We start from the raw sequence: 18,102 nt of genomic DNA, 5'->3' as shown, positions 1-18,102 counted from the left end.
ATGGCTAGCCAGTTTTCCCAACACCATTCACTAAATAGGGAATCAATAGGGAATCCTCTCCCCATTTCTTGTTTTTGTCAGGTTTGTCAAAGAGCAGATGGTTGTAGATGTGTAGTGTTATTTCTGAGGCCTCTGTTCTGATCCATTGGTTTATATATCTCTTCTGGTAACAGTACCATGCTGCTTTGGTTACTGTAGCCTTGTAGCATAGTTTGAAGTCAAACTAGGTAGCGTGATGCCTCCAGCTTTGTTCTTTTTGCCTAGGATTGTTTTGGCTATACGGGCTCTTTTTTGGTTCCATATGAAATTTAAAGTAGTTTTTTCTAAGTCTGTGAAGAAAGTCAATGGTAGCTTGATGGGGATAGCATTGAATCTGTAAGTTACTTTGGGCAATATGGCCACTTTCACAGTATTGATTCTTCCTATCCATGAGCATGGAATGTTTTTCCATTTGATTGTGCCCTCTCTTATTTCCTTGAGCAGTGGTTTGTAGTTCTCCTTGAAGAGGTCCTTCACCTCCATTGTAAGTTGTATTCCTAGGCATTTCATTCTCTTTGTAGCTATTGTTAATGAGAGTTCATACATGTTTTGGCTCTCTGTTTGTCTATTATTGGTGTATAAAAATGCTTGTGATTTTTGCATACTGATTTTGTATCCTGAGACTCTGCTGAAGTTGCTTATCAGCTTAAGAAGATTTTGGGCTGAGATGATGGGGTTTTCTAAATATACAATCATGTCATCTGCAAACAGAGACAATTTGACTTCCTCTCTTCCTATCCGAATACCTTTTATTTCTTTCTCTTGCTTGATTGCCCTGGCCAGAACTACCAATACTATGCTGAATAGGAGTGGTGAAAGAAGGCATCCTTGTGTGCCAGCTTTCAAAGAGAATGTTTCCAGCTTTCACCCATTCAGTATGATATTGGCTGTGGGTGTGTCATAAATAGCTCTTATCATTTTTAGATACATTCCATCAATACCTAGTTTATTGACAGTTTTTTTTAGCATGAAGGGGCGTTGAATTTTATGGAAGGCCTTTTCTGCATCTATTGAGATAATCATGTGTTGTTATTGGTTATGTTTATGTGATGGATTAGGTTTACTGATTTGCATATGTTGAACCAGCCTTGAATCCCAGGAATGAAGCTGACTTGATCTTGGTGGATAAGCTTTGTGATGTGCTGCTGGATTCAGTTTGCCAGTATTTTATTGAGTATTTTCGCATCAATGTTCATCAGAAATATTGGCCAGAAATCATCTTTTTTTGTTGTGTCTCTGCCAGGTTTTGGTATCAGCATGATGCTAGCCTCATAAAATGAGTTAGGTAGGAGTCCCTCTTTTTCTACTGTTTGGAATAATTTCAGAAGGAATGGTACCAGCTCCTCTTAGTACCTCTGGTACAAATTTGGCCGTGAATCTGTCTGGTCCTGGGCTGTTTTGGTTGGTAGGCTAGTAATAGTTCTTTATTTCCTTCAGTTCTGCTCTGATCTTAGTTATTTCTTATCTTCTGCTAGCTTCTGAATTTGTTTGTGATATCAGGGTGTCGATTTTAGATCTTTCCCGCTTTCTCCTGTGGGCATTTAGTGCTACAAATTTCCCTCTACACACTGCTTTAGCTGTGTCCCAGAGATTCTGGTACGTTGTGTCTTTGTTCTCATTGGTTTCAAAGAACTTATTTACTTCTGCCTTCATTTCGTTATTTACCCAGTAGTCATTCAGGAGCAGGTTGTTCAGTTTCCATGTAGTTGTGCGGTTTTGAGTGAGTTTCTTAATCCTGAGTTCTAATTTGCTTGCACTGTGGTCTGAGAGACTGTTTGTTATGATTTCCGTTCTTTTGCATTTGCTGAGGAGTGCATTACATCCAATTCTGTGGTCAATTTTAGAATAAGAGTGATGTGGTGCTAAGAATGTATATTCTGTTGATTTGCGGTGGAGAATTCTATAGACGTCTATTAGGTCTGCTTGGTCCTGAGCTGAGTTCAAGTCCTGAATATCCTTGTTAATTTTGTCTCATTAATCTGTCTAATATTGATAGTGGGGCATTAAATCTCCTACTATTATTGTATGGAAGTCTAAGTCTCTTTGTAGGTCTCTAAGAATTTGCTTTATGAATCTAGGTGCTCCTGTACTGGGTGCATATATATTTAAAATAGTTAGCTCTTCTTGTTGCACTGATCCCTTTGCCATTATGTAATGCCCTTATCTCTTTTGATCTTTGTTGGTTTAAAGTCTGTTTTACCAGACACTAGGATTGCAACCCCTGCTTTTTTTTTTTTTTTTTTTTTTTTTTGGCTTTCCATTTGCTTGGTAAATATTCTTCCATCCCTTTATTTTGAGCCTATGTGTGTCTTTGCACGTGAGATGGGTCTTCTGAACACGGCACACTGATGGGTCTTGACTCTATCCAGTTTGCCAGTCTGTGTCTTTCAATTGGGGCATTTAAGGTTAATATTGTTATATGTGAATCTGATCCTGTCATTATGATACTAGCTGGTTATTTTGCCCATTAGTTGATGAAATTTCTTCACAGTGTTGATGGTCTTTACAACTTGGTATGTTTTTGCAGTGGCTGGTACCAGTTGTTCCTTTCCATGTTTAGTGCTTCCTTCAGGAGCTCTTGTAAGGCAGGCCTGGTGGTGAGAAAATCTCTCAGCATTTGCTTGTCTGTAAAGGATTTTATTTCACCTTCACTTTTGAAGCTTAGTTTGGCTGGATATGAAATTCTGGGTTGAAAGTCCTTTTCCTTAAGAATGACGAATATTGGACCCCACTCTCTTCTGGCTTGTAGGGTTTCTGCTGAGAGATCCACTGTTAGTCTGATGAGCTTCCCTTTGTTACCCAGGTAACCCAGCCTTTCTCTCTGGCTGCCCTTAACATTTTTTCCTTCAATTCAATCTTGGTGAATCTGACAATTATGTGTCTTGTGGTTGCTCTTCTCAAGGAGCATCTTTGTGGTGTTCTCCGTATTTCCTGAATTTGAATGTTGGCCTGTCTTGCTAGGTTGGGGAAGTTTTCCTGGATAATATCCTTAAGTGTGTTTTCCAACTTGGTTCTATTCTCCCTGTCACTTTCAGGTACACCAATCAAAAATAGGTTTGGTCTTTTCACATGGTCCCATATTTCTTGGAGGCTTTGTTCATTCCCTTTCATTCTTTTTTCTCTAACCTTGTCTTCACGCTTTATTTCATTAAGTTGATCTTCAATCTCTGATATCCTTTCTTCTGCTTGGTCAATTTGGCTATTGATATTTGTGTATGATTCACAAAGTTCTCATGCTGTGTTTTTCAGCTCCATCAGGTCATTTATGTTCTTCTCTAAACTGGTTATTCTGGATAGCAATTCCTCTAACCTTTTTTCGAAGTTCTTAGCTTCCCTGCATTGGGGTAGAACATGCTCTTTAAGCTTGGAGAAGTTTGTTATTACCCACCTTCTGAAGCCTACTTCTGTCAATTCATCAAACTCATTCTCCGTCCACTTTTGTTCCCTTGCTGGCGAGGAGTGATCCTTTGGAGGAGAAGAGGCATTCTGGTTTTGGGAATTTTCAGCCTTTTTGTGCTGTTTTTTCCTCATCTTCGTGGATTTATCTACTTTTGGTCTTTGATGTTGGTGAACTTCAGATGGGATTTTTGTGTGAGCGTCCTTTTTGTTGATACTGATGCTACTCCTTTCTGTATGTTAGTTTTCCTTCTAACAGTCAGGCCCCTCTGCTGCAGGTCTGTTGGAGTTTGCTAGAGGTCCACTCAAGACTCTGTTTGCCTGGGTATCACCAGCAGAAGCTGCAGAACAGCAAAGGTTGCTGCCTGTTCCTTCCTCTGGGAGGAGGCACAGCCAGATGCCAGCTGGGGCTCTCCTGTATGAGGTGTCCGTTGACCCCTGATGGGAGGTGTCTCCCAGTCAGGGGGCATGGGGGTCAGGGACCCACTTGAGGAGACAGTCTGTCCCTTAGCAGAGCTTGAGTGCTGTGCTGGGAGATATGCTGCTCTCTTCGGAGCCAACAGGCAGGAACATTTAAGTCTGCTAAAGCTGTGAGCACAGCTGCCCCTTCCCCCAGGTGCTCTGTCCCAGGAAGATGGGAATTTTATCTATAAGCCCCTGACTGGGGCTCCTTTCTTTTGGAGATGCCCTGCTCAGAGAGGAGGAATATAGAGAGGCATTCTGGCTAGAATGGCTTTGTGTGCTGCGGTGGGTTCCGCACCCAGTTCGAACTTCCCAGCAGCTTTGTTTACACCGTGAGGGGAAAACCGCCTACTCAAGCCTCAGTAATGGCAAACGCCCCTCCCCCTACCAAGCTCCACCGTCCCAGATAGACTTCAGACTGTGTGCTGGAAGTGAGAATTTCAAGCCAGTGGATCTACTTAGCTTGCTGGGCTCCATGGGGTGGGATCTGCTGAGGTAGAACACTTGGCTCCCTAGCTTCAGCCCCCTTTCCAGAGGAGTGAACGATTGTCTCGCTGGTGTTCCAGGAGCCACTGTGGTATGAAAAAAACTCCTGCAGCTAGCTTGGTGTCTGCCCAAAGGGCTGTCTGGTTTTGTGCTTGAAACCCAGGGCCCTGGTGGTGCAGGTACCCTAGGGAATCTCCTGGTCTGCGGGTTACGAAGCCCATGGGAAAAGCATAGTATCTGGGCTGGAATGCACCATTTCTCACGGCATAGTCCCTCACAGCTTCCCTTGGCTAAGGGAGGGAGTTCCCTGACCCCTTGCACTTCCCGGATGAGGAAACGCCCCACCCTGCTTTGGCTTGCCCTCCATGGGCTGCACCCACTATCTAACCAGTCTCAATGAGATGAGCCAAGTACCTCAATTGGAAATGCAGAAATCACTGGTCTTCTGAGTTGATCTCGCTGGGAGCTGCAGATTGGAACTGTTCCTATTCAGCCATCTTGCCAGCCACCATAGTCCTGTAACTTGTAGTTATGGAGCTGGGTCACAAACTCAGGTCATGTGGCTATAGATGTCATATGCCACATTTTCAGCTGCTATTCTATATGCTTCCCCTACTGAGAAGATCTATCTGCTGGGAGGCACTGCAGCATGTTATTTCCTTGTTTGCTTAATCTTGCTTCCTACTTCTGTTTGTTGCTATCAAAAATTCCAAAATAATAGGGTTCAGGAGGGAGAATTTGGAGCTGATTGTTGGACAGGGGAAACTATTTCTGTCCCTCAGATTAGGTGATTTATCAGGGAGAGCCCATTTATTATTTTTAATTCCATTTATTATTTTATTCCATTTACACGACCTATTTTCAAATAGGTCAAAATTTTAGAAATGGATAATAGATTGGTGGTTAGGTTGGGGTGGGATAGAAGTGGTTGTGGCTATAAGAAGGCAACATGAGGGATCCTCCTGGGATGGAAATGTTCTCTATTTTGACTGTGTCAATATCCTGGCTGTACTGTAGTTTTCTAAGATGTTACCACTGGAGGAAACTAGGGAAAGGTCCACAGTATCTCTCCGCATTATTTCTTACAATTTCCCGTGAATTTACAATGAACTCAAAAAGTATGATCTTTTTTAGATTAAAAAAAACAAAACACCCTGGCTTGGGCATGATGATTACACCTGTAATCCCAGAACTTTGGGAGGCAGCAGCAGAAAGATCACTTGAGCCAGGGAGGTCCAGGCTGCAGTGAGCTAAACAGAGCAAGACTCAGAAAGATAAAACTCCAAGATCATGTAGCTAACAGCAGAAGTAAGACCTATATTTGGGTCTTTCATCCCTTTTTATCACACGAATGCTCCATCTCTACTTCAGGGCTAAATCCCACTGAAAATATCTATTTTAAATATTAATATACTGGTCCTAGAAACAGTTATATCCTATGAAAAGTAATCATCCAACTCCCTGAATTTCATTTTTTCATGCATTCAACAAATGTGTATTCGGTTGTTCACATGTAGCAGACATTGCGCTAGGCTCCAGATATATAATAGTAAATATATTATTACATGCAGTTCTGAAGAAAGACTACAGGGGAAGTACTGGGTGTTAAGGGAGCATACAAACGGGACTAATTTTTCAGATTAGAGTGTTTGGAAGGCTTCTAAATATACATACATCAAAGTTCATACTTCAACAACATTAACCAGAGAGGAAGGGATCAAAGAGTGTTTTAGGAAGAGGATATGGTATATATAAAGGCTGTGAACCGGAGGTAAAAGGAAGGAAGCAAGCAGTAAGGAATTCTCTGTCTTCATCTTACCGGACCTATCAGTAATCACTCCCTCTTCATTAAGTCTTTTTTTTTTCCACTTAAATTCTTTTTTTTTGTTGTTTTGGTCAGGCACGGTGGCTCATGCCTGTAATCCCAGCACTTTGGGAGGCCGAGGCGGGTGGATAATTTGAGGTAAGGAGTTCAAGACCAGCCTGGCAAACATAGCGAAAACCCATCTCTACTAAAAATAAAAATAAAAATAATTAGCCGGGCATGGTGGCAGGTGCCTCGCCTGTAATCACAGCTACTGGAGAGGCTGAGGCAGGAGATCGGTTGAACCCAGGAGACGGAGGTTACAGTGAGCCGAGTTCATGCCACTGCACTCCAACCTGGGTGACAGAGTAAGACTCCACCTCAAAGAGAAAGAAGGATTTTTTTTTTTTTTTTTTTTTGAGACAAAGTCTTGCTCTGTCACTCTGCCTGGAGTACAGGTGTGCAATATTAGCTCACTGCAACCTCAAACTCCTGGGCTCACACAATCCTCCTGCCTCAGCCTCTCAAACAGCTTGGACTACAGGCATCTGCCACCACACCTGGCTAATTGTTTTTTTTTGTTGTTTTTTTTGAGACGGAGTCTTGCTCTGTCACTTAGGCTAGAGTGCAGTGGTGTGCTCTCGGCTCACTGCAACCTCCGGCTCCTGGGTTCAAGCGATTCTCCCGTCTCAGCCTCCCGAGGAGCTGGGCTTACAGGTGCCTGCCACTGCGCCCAGCTAATTTTTGTGTTTTTAGTAGAGACGGGGTTACACCATTTTGGTCAGGCTAATTGTTTTTTTTTAAATTTTTGTTGTGATAGGGTCTCATTACATTGCCAAGGCTGGTCTGGAACTCCTGACCTTAAGCAATCCTTTCACCTCAGCCTCCAATTACTTTAAAAGCAAGAATATTACAGTCTTTCTTTCTACAGGCAACTGTTTTCAGATTAATGATAAAATAATTCCCACTTATTGGGTGACCTCTTTCTGCAAACCACTACACTAGGAAATTTTAGAAGAAATCTTGAAATTCTCAAAACAACTCACAAGATAAATATAATTATCCTCACGTTAAGGACAAGAAAATTTAAAAGTTCAGAAATGTTATATAACTTACACGAGGTTTAAAAGTTAGCAACTGGTGATATTAGGCCTAGAACTCAGGTTGGTCTAATTTAAAAGTCTGAATTTTTGCCATTATGCAACATTGCCTCTCCAAATCACTCACTCAAGAAATACTTAAGAAGTACCTATTATGGCCGGGCATGATGGCTCATGCCTGTAATCCCAGCACTTTGGGAGGCTGAGGCAGGCAGATCATGAGGTCAGGAGTTCAAGACCAGCCTCATCAACATGGTGAAACCTTGTCTCCACTAAAAGTACAAAAATTAGCCGGGCATGGTGGCAAGCTACTTGGGAGGCTGACAGAGGACAATCGCTTGAACCCGGGAGGCAGACGTTACAGTGAGCCAAGATCGTGCCACTGCACTCCAGCCTGGGCAAAAAAGAGCAAACTTCGTCTCAAAAATAAATAAATAAATACCTACTATGCTTCAGACACTACAGAAGGTATTGGGTAAACAATGATGAATTTGTGCCATTGTAGCCTCACATCCAAGCCCAGGGGAAATGACAGCTGTAAACAACACAACACAATGCGATAAGTGCTATGAAAATAGAATATATATAAGGCACTACACATAAGAGGGAACATTGGCTTTATACGGCAGCAAGTAATCAAAAAAGCCTTCACTTGTGAGAAAAAATGCTTGGTATGGTACACCTTACTTAAATACCAGATGCCACTCACGCTAAAACTTGAAGAGTGGAGTCTGCAGACAGAGAATCATGATAAGGATATTCTAGAGAGTGTGGGAAAGACAGTTTCTGGGTGCCAGATGAGTTGGTCTCCCCTGTGTGAGACACCCATGGGGAGCCATGGGCAGCCTCTGAGGAGAAAAGTCTCCTTACTGCCTTCATGTCTTTATGCCCCTAGAGCATAACAGCTCTGCGGCATGCCACAGGTTGCTCAGGGAAATAACACTCCCTTGAAGCAGGGGAGTATAATCAAACATCTTGGATTCTCCTGAAACCCACTCCCACCAATTTCAGTCCCGAAAAGTTAAAGATCTTAAGTAGTTTAGACACACGCCTTTGCTCAAGGAAATTCACAGAAACCGCCACTGCTATAACATCTTATTGAATGACTCACAAGTTCTCCTTCACTGATTAATCCTTTTCCTCTTCCCTTCCTATTCCTCCGATTTGCCCTAAGAACAAAGAGCTTGTAAACCAATAAATTGGGTGGAGGCCAACAGCTTGAGGCTACGAGCAAGCCTCCGATGCTCCAGTCCCCTGGACTCGCCTTTTAAACTCTTATTCTGTCTCTTTCTAATTCCTTTGTTTCTGCTGGACTTGGGGTACCCGCCGGGTGGTGTGGGGCTGGTTTCCCCAACAGGGAGAAAAAAGCCACAGTTGCAAAGGCATAAAGTTTTAGAAAATCTGGCCAGGCAAGGTAGCTCACGCCTGTAATCCCAGCACTTTGGGAGGCCGAGGCAGGCAGATCACCTGAGGTCAGGAGTTCAAGACCAGCCTGGCCAACATAGTGAATCCCTGTCTCTACTAAAAATACAAAAATTAGCCAGGCCGAGATCACACCACTGCACTCCAGCCTGGGTGACAGAGTGAGACTCCATCTCAAAAGAAAAAGAAAAAAAAAGTTTTAGAAAATCCTAAGCAGTTTAGTATAGCTAAAGAATAAGATCCTTGTGACATGTAGTAAAGAAGTAAAAACAGGCCAAGTCAAAGAGGTGCCATGCTAAGAGTTTGGACTTTTTTCTGTAAGGAATTGGAAGCAATTTTTAAAGTGTAATCAGGTTGCTATTTTACAAAGATTACCTTGTCAAGTTTAGAAAAATGAATGTGGGGGCAGGGATAACCTTTTAGAAGGCTACCACAAATAGTCCAGGTAATACAATTCATAATCTCTTCATAGACTCCTATATCTAATTACCTACCTGACATTTTGGATATCTCCAATATCCAAACAGACATTTTTAGCTTAAAAGTCCAAAACCAGTCTTGATTTCTCACCAAATTTGTGTGCCCCTGTAGTCTCAGTAAATAGTACAACCATGCAAGTTACTCAAACTGGGTTTCATTCTTGATTTCTCCCTTTCCCTAAACCACCAAGTTGAATCCACTTATTATTCATTATTCCCAAAATATTAATGTATCTCAAGTCTATCCTTTTCCCCCCCAAGTTCCACTGCTATCACCAAATACAAGCCATCATCACCGCTCAACAGGATTAGCACAACAGCTCCCAACTGGACTCCTCTAAATTTCCCTTAATACCACTTGGTTTCCTTAAAGTACTTATTGTAATTGGCAATTATTCTTCTCTGTTTCCTTAAATTTTGTCTCTCACTTCTGTTAGAATGCCTTCATAAATCAGGGATCATAGACTTTCTTATGGTTTTATTTCAGGACTCTAGCATCTAGCATCAGCCTGATTAACGGAAACAATATTAATAAAAAAGCAACACACACTTATTATGTGTCAGGTACTATTTTAAGTATTTTATGTATTAAATCATTTGATCCTCACAAAAGCCTCTAAGGTAGCTTTTCTCATTATCTCAGTTTTACAAATAAGGAAACTGAGACACAGATGGTCAACTAATCTGCCCAAGGTAACACAAGTAAATGACACAACAAAGAATCAAGCCTAGGCAGACTCCAGCCTATAGTCTTGATTATTCAGTACCTCTTTCAGCAGATGCTCAATAAATATTCCCTGAACAAATAAACACATGAGAGAATACAGAGGGTAGAACAGATTTAGGGGTAAAGATTGTGGGCCATGATTTGGGACATGCTGAATTTGAAGTACTTGGAGAAGGCTGTGAAGTACAGTGGGATAAACAGTTTTAAGTTACAGATAAGCATTTAGAAGTTATCAGGTTCTCCTGGAAGCCACCTACAAAATACAAGTATCTATATTTAAAAAGTGATTATATAATTTAAAAAATAAGATGGGCTTTTAAATTGTAACCATTTTGGTCGAATTCTTTTTTCTTTTTTCTTTTTTTTTTTTTTTGAGAAAGAGTTTCGCTCTTGTTGCCCAGGCTGGAGTGCAATGGCACAATCTCGGGTCACTGCAACCTGGGCCTCCTGGGTTCAAGCTACTGCCTCAGCCTCCTGAGTAGCTGGAACTACAGGCATGCACCACCACAGCTGGCTACTTTTTTGTATTTTAGTAGAGACGGGGTTTCACCATTTTAGTCAGGCTGGTCTCGAACTCCCGACCTCAGGTGATCCACCCGCCTCAGCCTCCCAAAGTGCTGGCATTACAGGCTTAAGCCACCACGACCATCCTGTAGAATTCTATAATAGAAATATGTTTTAACAAAGCATAGAATGACCCATTGATTCCGATGACACCCATGAAAAATTCTGTATTGTTACTATGAAATGAAATACTTGGCTTTAAGAAGTCATATTTGGTATATATATAAATGTCAAACTTGCATTTTGTTAAAATATGAAAGTGCAGAGATTTTTAACTTGACAAAAATCTAACTAATAAATTACAAGAAAAGCTGAGAATAACAAGAAAATGACTGAAAAAGAAGAGCGGGAACACACCTTACCTCTAGACACCAAAACATATTATTACAAAGTTACAGAAATTAAGATAATGGGTATGGTACAAGTCAAAGAAAAGAGAGAACAATGAAAAAGAACAGTGTCCAAAGAGAACCATGTATAAATGAGAATTGTGAATATGATAAAATTATATTTTAAATTAATGGGTATGGAGAGATGAATTATTTAATAAATGGTATTGGGTTTAGCCTAAAAAAGATTAATCTTTATTTTGTTCCTTATACCAAAAAAATTACAGATAAATTATAAAATACAAAAATGTTTTAATTAGATATATAATTTTTTTACTAATCTGGGGTGGGGAAAGCATTTCTAAGCATCACAAATAAATTAGAAGCTATAAAAAAAGATGGATAGATTTGGACACTAAAGTAATTTAAACTTCTAGCCATAGGAAGAAAACATTAAAAAGTTAAAAGATATTTCAAAATGAGAGTAAAGATGTGAGAAATATGACAAAGAACAGCCTATGAAGTAATTTTTAAAAAATATTAAGAGACAATGACAGCAACAGGCTACACAAAAGAGACTAAACACCAAAGGATAATAAACATAAAAAAGATGCTCTACATCAATAGAATTCAACTAGATACAAATGAAATATAATGAACCATCACCTTTTAGATCAGATTGAATAGAGTAAAACATGGGAAATGGGTGCTCTCAAACACCATTAGTAGGAAAGAAAATGGGAACATCCTTTCTGAAGAGCAACTTAGAAATCACAGAGTATTTGTGGCTAAATAAACGTACTTCTAAAAGGTTAGATTCAAGGGATAATCAGGGAAGCATACAAAGAGAGTGCACATGACAGCATTACCTATAAAACCTAGTCTATTCAGCAATCGTACTTCTGGGTATATATCTGAAAGAACTGAAAACAGGATTGGGCCGGGCACAATGGCTCACGCCTGTAATCCCAGCACTGTGGGAGGCTGAGGCGGGTGGATCACCTGAGGTCAGGAGCTCCAGACCTGCCTGGCCAACATGGCGAAACCCCGTCTCTATTAAAAATAAAAAAATTAGCCGGTCATGGTGGTGCGTGCCTGTAATCCCAGCTACTCGAGACAGTGAGATAGGAGAATCGCTTGAACCCGGGAGGAGGAGGTTGCAGTGGGCTGAGATGACACCATTGCACTCTGGCCTGGGCAACAAGAGCAAAACTCTGTCTCAAAAAAAAAAAAAAAAAAAAAAAGGAAATCCTATCATGCTCTGCACAGATGAACCTTGAAGACATTATAGAAAGTGAAATAAATTAGCCACAAAAAGTGAAATAGTGTACTACATGATTCCACTTACATGAGGTATCTAAAGTATGTAGTCAAATTCAGAAACAGAAAGTAGAATGGTGGCTGTGGTGCAAAGGATACAGGGGAGTTGCAGTTGTTGTTTGATAAGTATAGAATTTCACATCTGCAAGATGAAAAAGTTCTAGATAGCTATTGCACAAGGTACATTTAATTGTACTTGAGGACTAAGCTATGATTTTTTTTTTTTTTTTTTTTTTGAGACGGAGTCTCACTCTGTCGCCCAGGCTGGAGTACAATGGCACTATCTCGGCTCACCACAACCTCCACCTCCCAGGTTCAAGCCATTCTCCTGCCTCAGCCTCCCGAGTAGCTGGGATTACAGGTGCCCGCCACCACACTCAGCTAATTTTTGTATTTTGAGTAGAGACAGGGTTTCACCATGTTGGCCAGGCTGGTCTTGAACTCCTGACCTCAAGTAATCTGCCTGCTTTGGCCTCCCAAAGTGCTGGGATTACAGGCGTGAGCCAATGAGCCCAACCTGATTTTTTTATTTTACCCAAATTCCTAACTAAGGGGTCTAGGGAGTCATGCCCTACAAACCATAAATTCTCATCAGGGGGGTTTTATTTGAAACTATATATTGTGATTTATTTTTCAATCTGACTGTGGCATAACATTATGAGACAGGGAAGAAATATTTAACCCCAAAATATATTTCCTTGCCATACCTTAAAATTGTCCTGCAAAGTCTCTTGTGGTTAAAATCCATATTCTATAGTGAATCCCCTTCCCCCTTTGTTTTCCTACCTTCCTTCCCAAATCCAGCAGATAATCAACTAAGAGCCAGATACCCTTTTAAGTCCGATAAAAAACAATTTACAACCTGCTCTCTCTGAAGTCTGCTATCTAAGAGCTTCCTCTGTACAATAAAACTTGGTCTCCACAATCCTTTATCTTTAACCTGAGCATTCCTTTCTGTCAATCCCAGGTCTTCAGACAACCTCAACCAATTGTCAACCAGAAAATGTTTAAATTTACCTATAGCCTGGAAGTCCCCACTTTGAGTTGTCCCGCCTTTCTAAACCAAACCAATGCATTTCTTAAATGTATTTGATTGATGTCTCATGCCTTCCTAAAATACATAAAACCAAGCTGTACCCCAACCACCTTGGGCACATGTTCTCAGGACCTCCCGAGGGCTGTGTCATGGGCCATGGTCACTCATATTTGGCTCAGCATAAATCTCCTCATATTTTACAGTTTGACTCTTTTTGTCAACAATCATCTGGCACCCACACATGGGGCCTCAGAGAAGACTCAGGGTCACACTATACATTTAAAAATGGTTAAGATGACCAGGCACGGTGGCTCACACCTGTAATCCCAGCACTTTGGGAGGTGAGGTGGGCGGATCACTCGAGGTCAGGAGTTTGAGACCAGCCTGGGCAACATGGTGAAACCCCATCTCTATTAAAAATACAAAAGTTAGCCAGGCATGATGGTGCATGCCTGTAATCCCAGCTACTCAGGAGGCTGAGACAGGAGAATCACTTGAACCCAGTTGGCAGAGGTTGCAGTGAGCCACTGTACTCCAGCCTGGAAGACAGAGCAAGACTCTGTCGCAAAATAAAAAAAGAAAAAAAAAGATGGTTAAGATGACATATTGTGTTATGCGTTTTTAACACAATAAAAAATAAATTATTAATTGAAAACAATGCAAATATCCATCAGCAGGGAATTGGTTATGCTAGAGCTATACAATAAAGTAGCTATCAAAAATGATAATACTGGTATCTATTCAGCCACACCCATAGCCCACTGTTGCAAGTTTTTTCAATTTAAAAAAAGCAAAGCATTATATCACTAAAACATGTGTCCATACCTGTAACTAAAGACAGAGATATGTGTAAACAGTGGCATCTCTTGGTAATAGAATTGCAGATGACCTTTACTTTCTTTTTTACATTTTCCCGTGTGGACTAAGTATTATGTACATGGCAAAAGATGGCTTAAAAGAGGAAGTGACTGCCACCACTGGCTCCAGAATCCTGGGATGGAATTTTGTTTCCCTCATCACTATGTGTCTGGCACACGTTGAAGGATTAATAAAAATTTGAAAGGCAAGATGAATAGTGGTTAAGAGTTCAGGAATCAGACAGGCCTGGATATGAATCTCAACTCAAATTTATTTAATAGGGGCCTCAGACCTTAAAGCTCTTTTTTTTGTGTGTGTGGTTTGTTTGAGACAGAGTCTCCTGTGTTGCCCCAGGCTGGAGTGCAGTGGCTCAATCACAGCTCATTGCAGCTTTGACCTCCTGGGCCCCAGCGATTCCCTCACCTCAGCCTCCTGTGTAGCTGGACCACAGTTGTGCACCACTATGCCCAGCTAATTTTTTTATTTTTTGTAGAGACTGAAATTTCCTATGTTGCCCAGGCTGGTCTAGAACTGCTAGACTCAAGTGATTCTCTTGCCTTGACATCTTAAAGTGCTGGGATTACAGGTATGAGCCACCAGGTCAGACCTCTACAAGTCTTATTTACCTTCATTGAGCCTCACTTTCTTCAAATATAAAAATGTCAAGAAGACTTACAGTTTGTCATAAGGAAAATGTACTTATCACACATAACATCATTTCTGGCTCAGACGAAACTCAATAAAATGATGGCCATCATTACTATTTAGTGACTAGATTTACACTGGAAGAACTGACACAAACAAATAAAAAAAAACTAAGCATCTACAGTAGACTGCATTGCTAAATTATCACTGAATATCCTAATTGCATTAAAAAGCAAGAGACAACACTTTGCCTGGTAGATCTACAAAAATGTCTTGCTGCAAGGTATGGTTACATTCCTATATCTAGCAGAATTACACTATAAGATTTACCATCTACTTTGTATACAAACATCACTCGTTAGTATTGGACACAGATCTATTAGTGCTTTAGTAAAAACAATGCAAAGAGGAAAACGTGCTTATTTTAATCCAAAGGTAGAATATAAAGAAGGGACCAAATAAACATACAAAATGTGACTAAAGAAGACTTGACTTAGAGATTAAAACAGTAAGTGACATTACAATTTTGTTTAGCCTCTCTCTTTCTCACAACTTTTGGACAAGGAGCCTGTCTTTTTAGGCACTGCTCTACCCAAAGTCTGGTATAGTACCCAATACAGTGTTAAGCGCTCATACCATAAATACAACAGGATTTATAAGAGAAAATCTCAGTAAAATCATGGAGTAAACTGAATTAGAATTTATCTGAGAAAAGTCTCAGTCAAAATAATAAAGCAAAGAGTTTAAGAATAAAGGGCACACGCATAGGGAGGGAAAAAGCCTTTTCTGTAAACTTGTATCTCCTTTATTCAATCAGTTTTCCTGGGTACCTTAAATGGAATGTCCAAAAGTATACATACAGTCGCCCTTGAACTCTGAAGGAGGCATAAATCAGGGCCTGACGTGCTAAGATTATTAGGCTGTGGGCTCCATGTGGCCGATGAATAAAGGCATCTTTTTAGTGATGCCTTTATTCATCGGTGTATTATAGTTGGCACCCTGTAGTCACACGTTTTTTGTTTTTGTTTTTGTTTTGAGACGGAGTCTCGCTCTGTCACCCGAGGCTGGAGTGCAGTGGCGCGATCTCGGGTCACTGTAACCACTTCCGAAGTTGAAGCGATTCTCCTGCCTCAGTCTCCCGTGTAGCTGGGACTACAGATCCCACAGATCTCTGCCACCACGTCCGGCTAATGTGTGTGTGTGAGTTTTTAGTAGACACAAGATTTCACCATGTTGCCCAGGCTGGTCTCGAACTCCTGACCTCAAGTAATCCTCCCGCCTCGGCCTCCCAAAGTGCTAGGATTACAGGTCTGAGCCACCGCGCCTGTCTGCCACTCGTTTAATAAATGGTCGTTATTCAAAGAGTGGTGATGGGGCCACTCTTGATTATCAATCCTTCAAACAGAAAAGCCCTTTTCTGTGACTCTTTTCCTTCCAAGCTGACTTTAGAAGTGTGATTGTGGCCGGGCGCGGTGGCTCACGCCTGTAATCCCAGCACTTTGGGAGGCCAAGGTGGGCGGATCACGAGGTCAGGAGATGGAGACCATCCTGGCCAACATGGTGAAACCCCGTCTCTACTAAAAATACAAAAAATTAGCTGGGCTGAGTGGCACGCGCCTGTAATCCCAGCTACTCCGGAGGCTGAGACAGGAGAATGGCGTGAATCAGTGAGCCAAGATCCCACCACTGCACTCCAGCCTGGCGACAGAGCAAGACTCCGTCTCAAAAAAAAAAAAAAAAAAAGTGTGTCTGTAAATGTAGTTCAGAACTTCGGAGCCCTGTCTTTACAGTCCAAACTGACCACGCGAAGACTAAAGGCAGTAGAGGTACTTTCTACAAATTTAGCCGTGCAATCTAATAGCGAGCAGGCCGAGACGCCCGCGATTGAAGGCCGGGGTGGAGAAAGTAATAAGGGCCCTGGAAATTACCCCCATCCCATGTCACCCACTCTTTCTTAAAATGCCATTAAATTCCGTTCAACTTTTTATCTCCCATGCAAGAAACTATCGACTTGCCAGCCACGCCACTTCCAGACAGTCACACCTGGCGTATTCGCCGCAGAATCTCCAACTCCCGCCACAGGTTTGGGACGTGTCCGCCCCTAAGCGGAAGTGACGTTCAACGGGACAACGTGAAAGTAGATGAGTTTAAATACGTACTAATAATTTAAAACCCCTATGGTATTTTGAGGAAACTCTTCCGGCTACCCTTCTTCCATCATTTCTCTCCCGTTAGGGTTGCGAAAAGGGCTCTGTACAGCCTCGCGACAACTCGTTCTCCGCCCTAATTTCAAGTCATTCAAAACTCTGTCCCTTTTCATTGGCTGAAGCGGCGGCATGGGTACCTCTCAGGAACTACAATTCCTGCCAAGCACCGCGACAAGTGAACGGAGGAGAAGTTATGAGTAGGGGAAAAGCATGTTGGGAATCGTAGTCCGCTCCAGGCCGAAAAGAGCAATCACCCCGCCCTCCGCCACTGAAGCTGGAGAAACCAGGTGTTCGTTTCAGAACCCGTTAGCGCTAAGGGGAGGAGCCAAGCCCTTAAGCAGCATGCCTCACTTCGCCCCACATGGAGGATAATTTTCCTTTACCCCTAAAAAGCACTATAAATACCCCCTGAGTAGATCTGGTTGTCTTTTAAATACCTCGAGTCAGTAAAAACTCACGAAACTCCGCACCTCGGGCTCCAACTCGTGGGAAAAGGTAGCTCTTTCACAAGTGGGCAAAATGGCTGTCCTCCTAGTTTTACCATTGGTTGGCTTTTGCGTCCTTCAAGGGCGGTTACTTACCACGGATTGGTTCTTTTTCTCTTGAGGTTGGAGGAAGATTTGGCACGGCTCTCCGCGGCCTGGGAGGAGGTAAAGGGGTGGAGAGAAGACAGTTTTTTTCAAGCTTGATTGGGCAAAACTCATGTCACTCTGGGGACGTACAACCTATGAGTAGACGGCTGCCGCTCAAAGAGAACGAAGAGGCGGGGCTAGTGCGTGGTGGGAAGGGGCGGGATTCTGCCAGCCGCGGCTGCCGCTGGAGCCGGTGTCCGGGCTGGTGATGGGGTTAATTCCCTTTCGTAAGACTCTTACTTGCACCCACCCAGCCCCGCCGTCGCCCCGCCGCGCCGCGCTCCAACCGCCTCCTCCTCCTCAGTAACGCGGGTAAGAGATGCCCTTCCCTCCCCCGTCCAGCTCCCCGGGAATAACGCGCCTCGCTCCCCTCCCCCGCCCGCCAACCGGTAGCGCTAACGGAGAAGGAGGCAGGCAGGGGAGAGATGTGGTGTGTGGAAAGGTGGCCTTCCCCGCCGGGTCGTCGGCGCTTCAGCCAGGGCCTTCTGACGTCCCGCTGCTGCCAGCCCGCCGTTAGGTCGGGTTCCGAGTGAGCCAGGCTCGCCTGGCCCGCGGCTGCGGCTGCGGCTGCGGCTGCAGCTGCAGCCACTACCTTG

At 42.5% G+C, this 18,102-nt stretch overlaps 2 protein-coding genes across 59 annotated transcripts in view; one reads left to right on the top strand and one right to left on the bottom strand.

Moving 5' to 3' along the window:
- ZRANB3 (zinc finger RANBP2-type containing 3) overlaps positions 1 to 17,537 on the bottom strand; it is a 355,165-nt gene extending 337,628 nt beyond the window's left edge. For 3 of the 9 annotated variants that reach the window (XM_063595170.1, XM_034954090.3, XM_063595169.1), the window contains exon 1: positions 17,345 to 17,463. In XM_063595170.1, the coding sequence (XP_063451240.1) occupies positions 17,345 to 17,418 (74 nt within the window). In that variant the 5' untranslated portion in view covers positions 17,419 to 17,463. Of the gene's footprint in view, positions 1 to 16,682; positions 16,772 to 16,826; positions 16,947 to 17,344 lie in introns of those variants that run through there. The other 6 variants (XM_055108541.2, XM_063595172.1, XM_034954088.3 and 3 more) reach the window with 6 other exon arrangements.
- Positions 17,538 to 17,612: 75 nt separating this feature from the next.
- The window catches only part of R3HDM1 (R3H domain containing 1), a 190,251-nt gene continuing 189,761 nt past the window's right edge, over positions 17,613 to 18,102 (top strand). For 14 of the 50 annotated variants that reach the window (XM_055108508.1, XM_063595166.1, XM_055108531.1 and 11 more), the window contains exon 1: positions 17,632 to 17,818. The gene's annotated coding sequence lies outside the window, so the exon portion shown is untranslated. Of the gene's footprint in view, positions 17,819 to 18,102 lie in introns of all 50 variants that reach the window. The other 36 variants (XM_055108524.2, XM_063595162.1, XM_003822811.5 and 33 more) reach the window with 10 other exon arrangements.

The sequence above is a fragment of the Pan paniscus genome, chromosome 13 (genome assembly GCF_029289425.2).
Source record: "Pan paniscus chromosome 13, NHGRI_mPanPan1-v2.0_pri, whole genome shotgun sequence".
Classification (NCBI taxonomy): Eukaryota; Metazoa; Chordata; class Mammalia; order Primates; family Hominidae; genus Pan; species Pan paniscus.
This window is presented reverse-complemented; position numbering and strand designations above follow the sequence as displayed.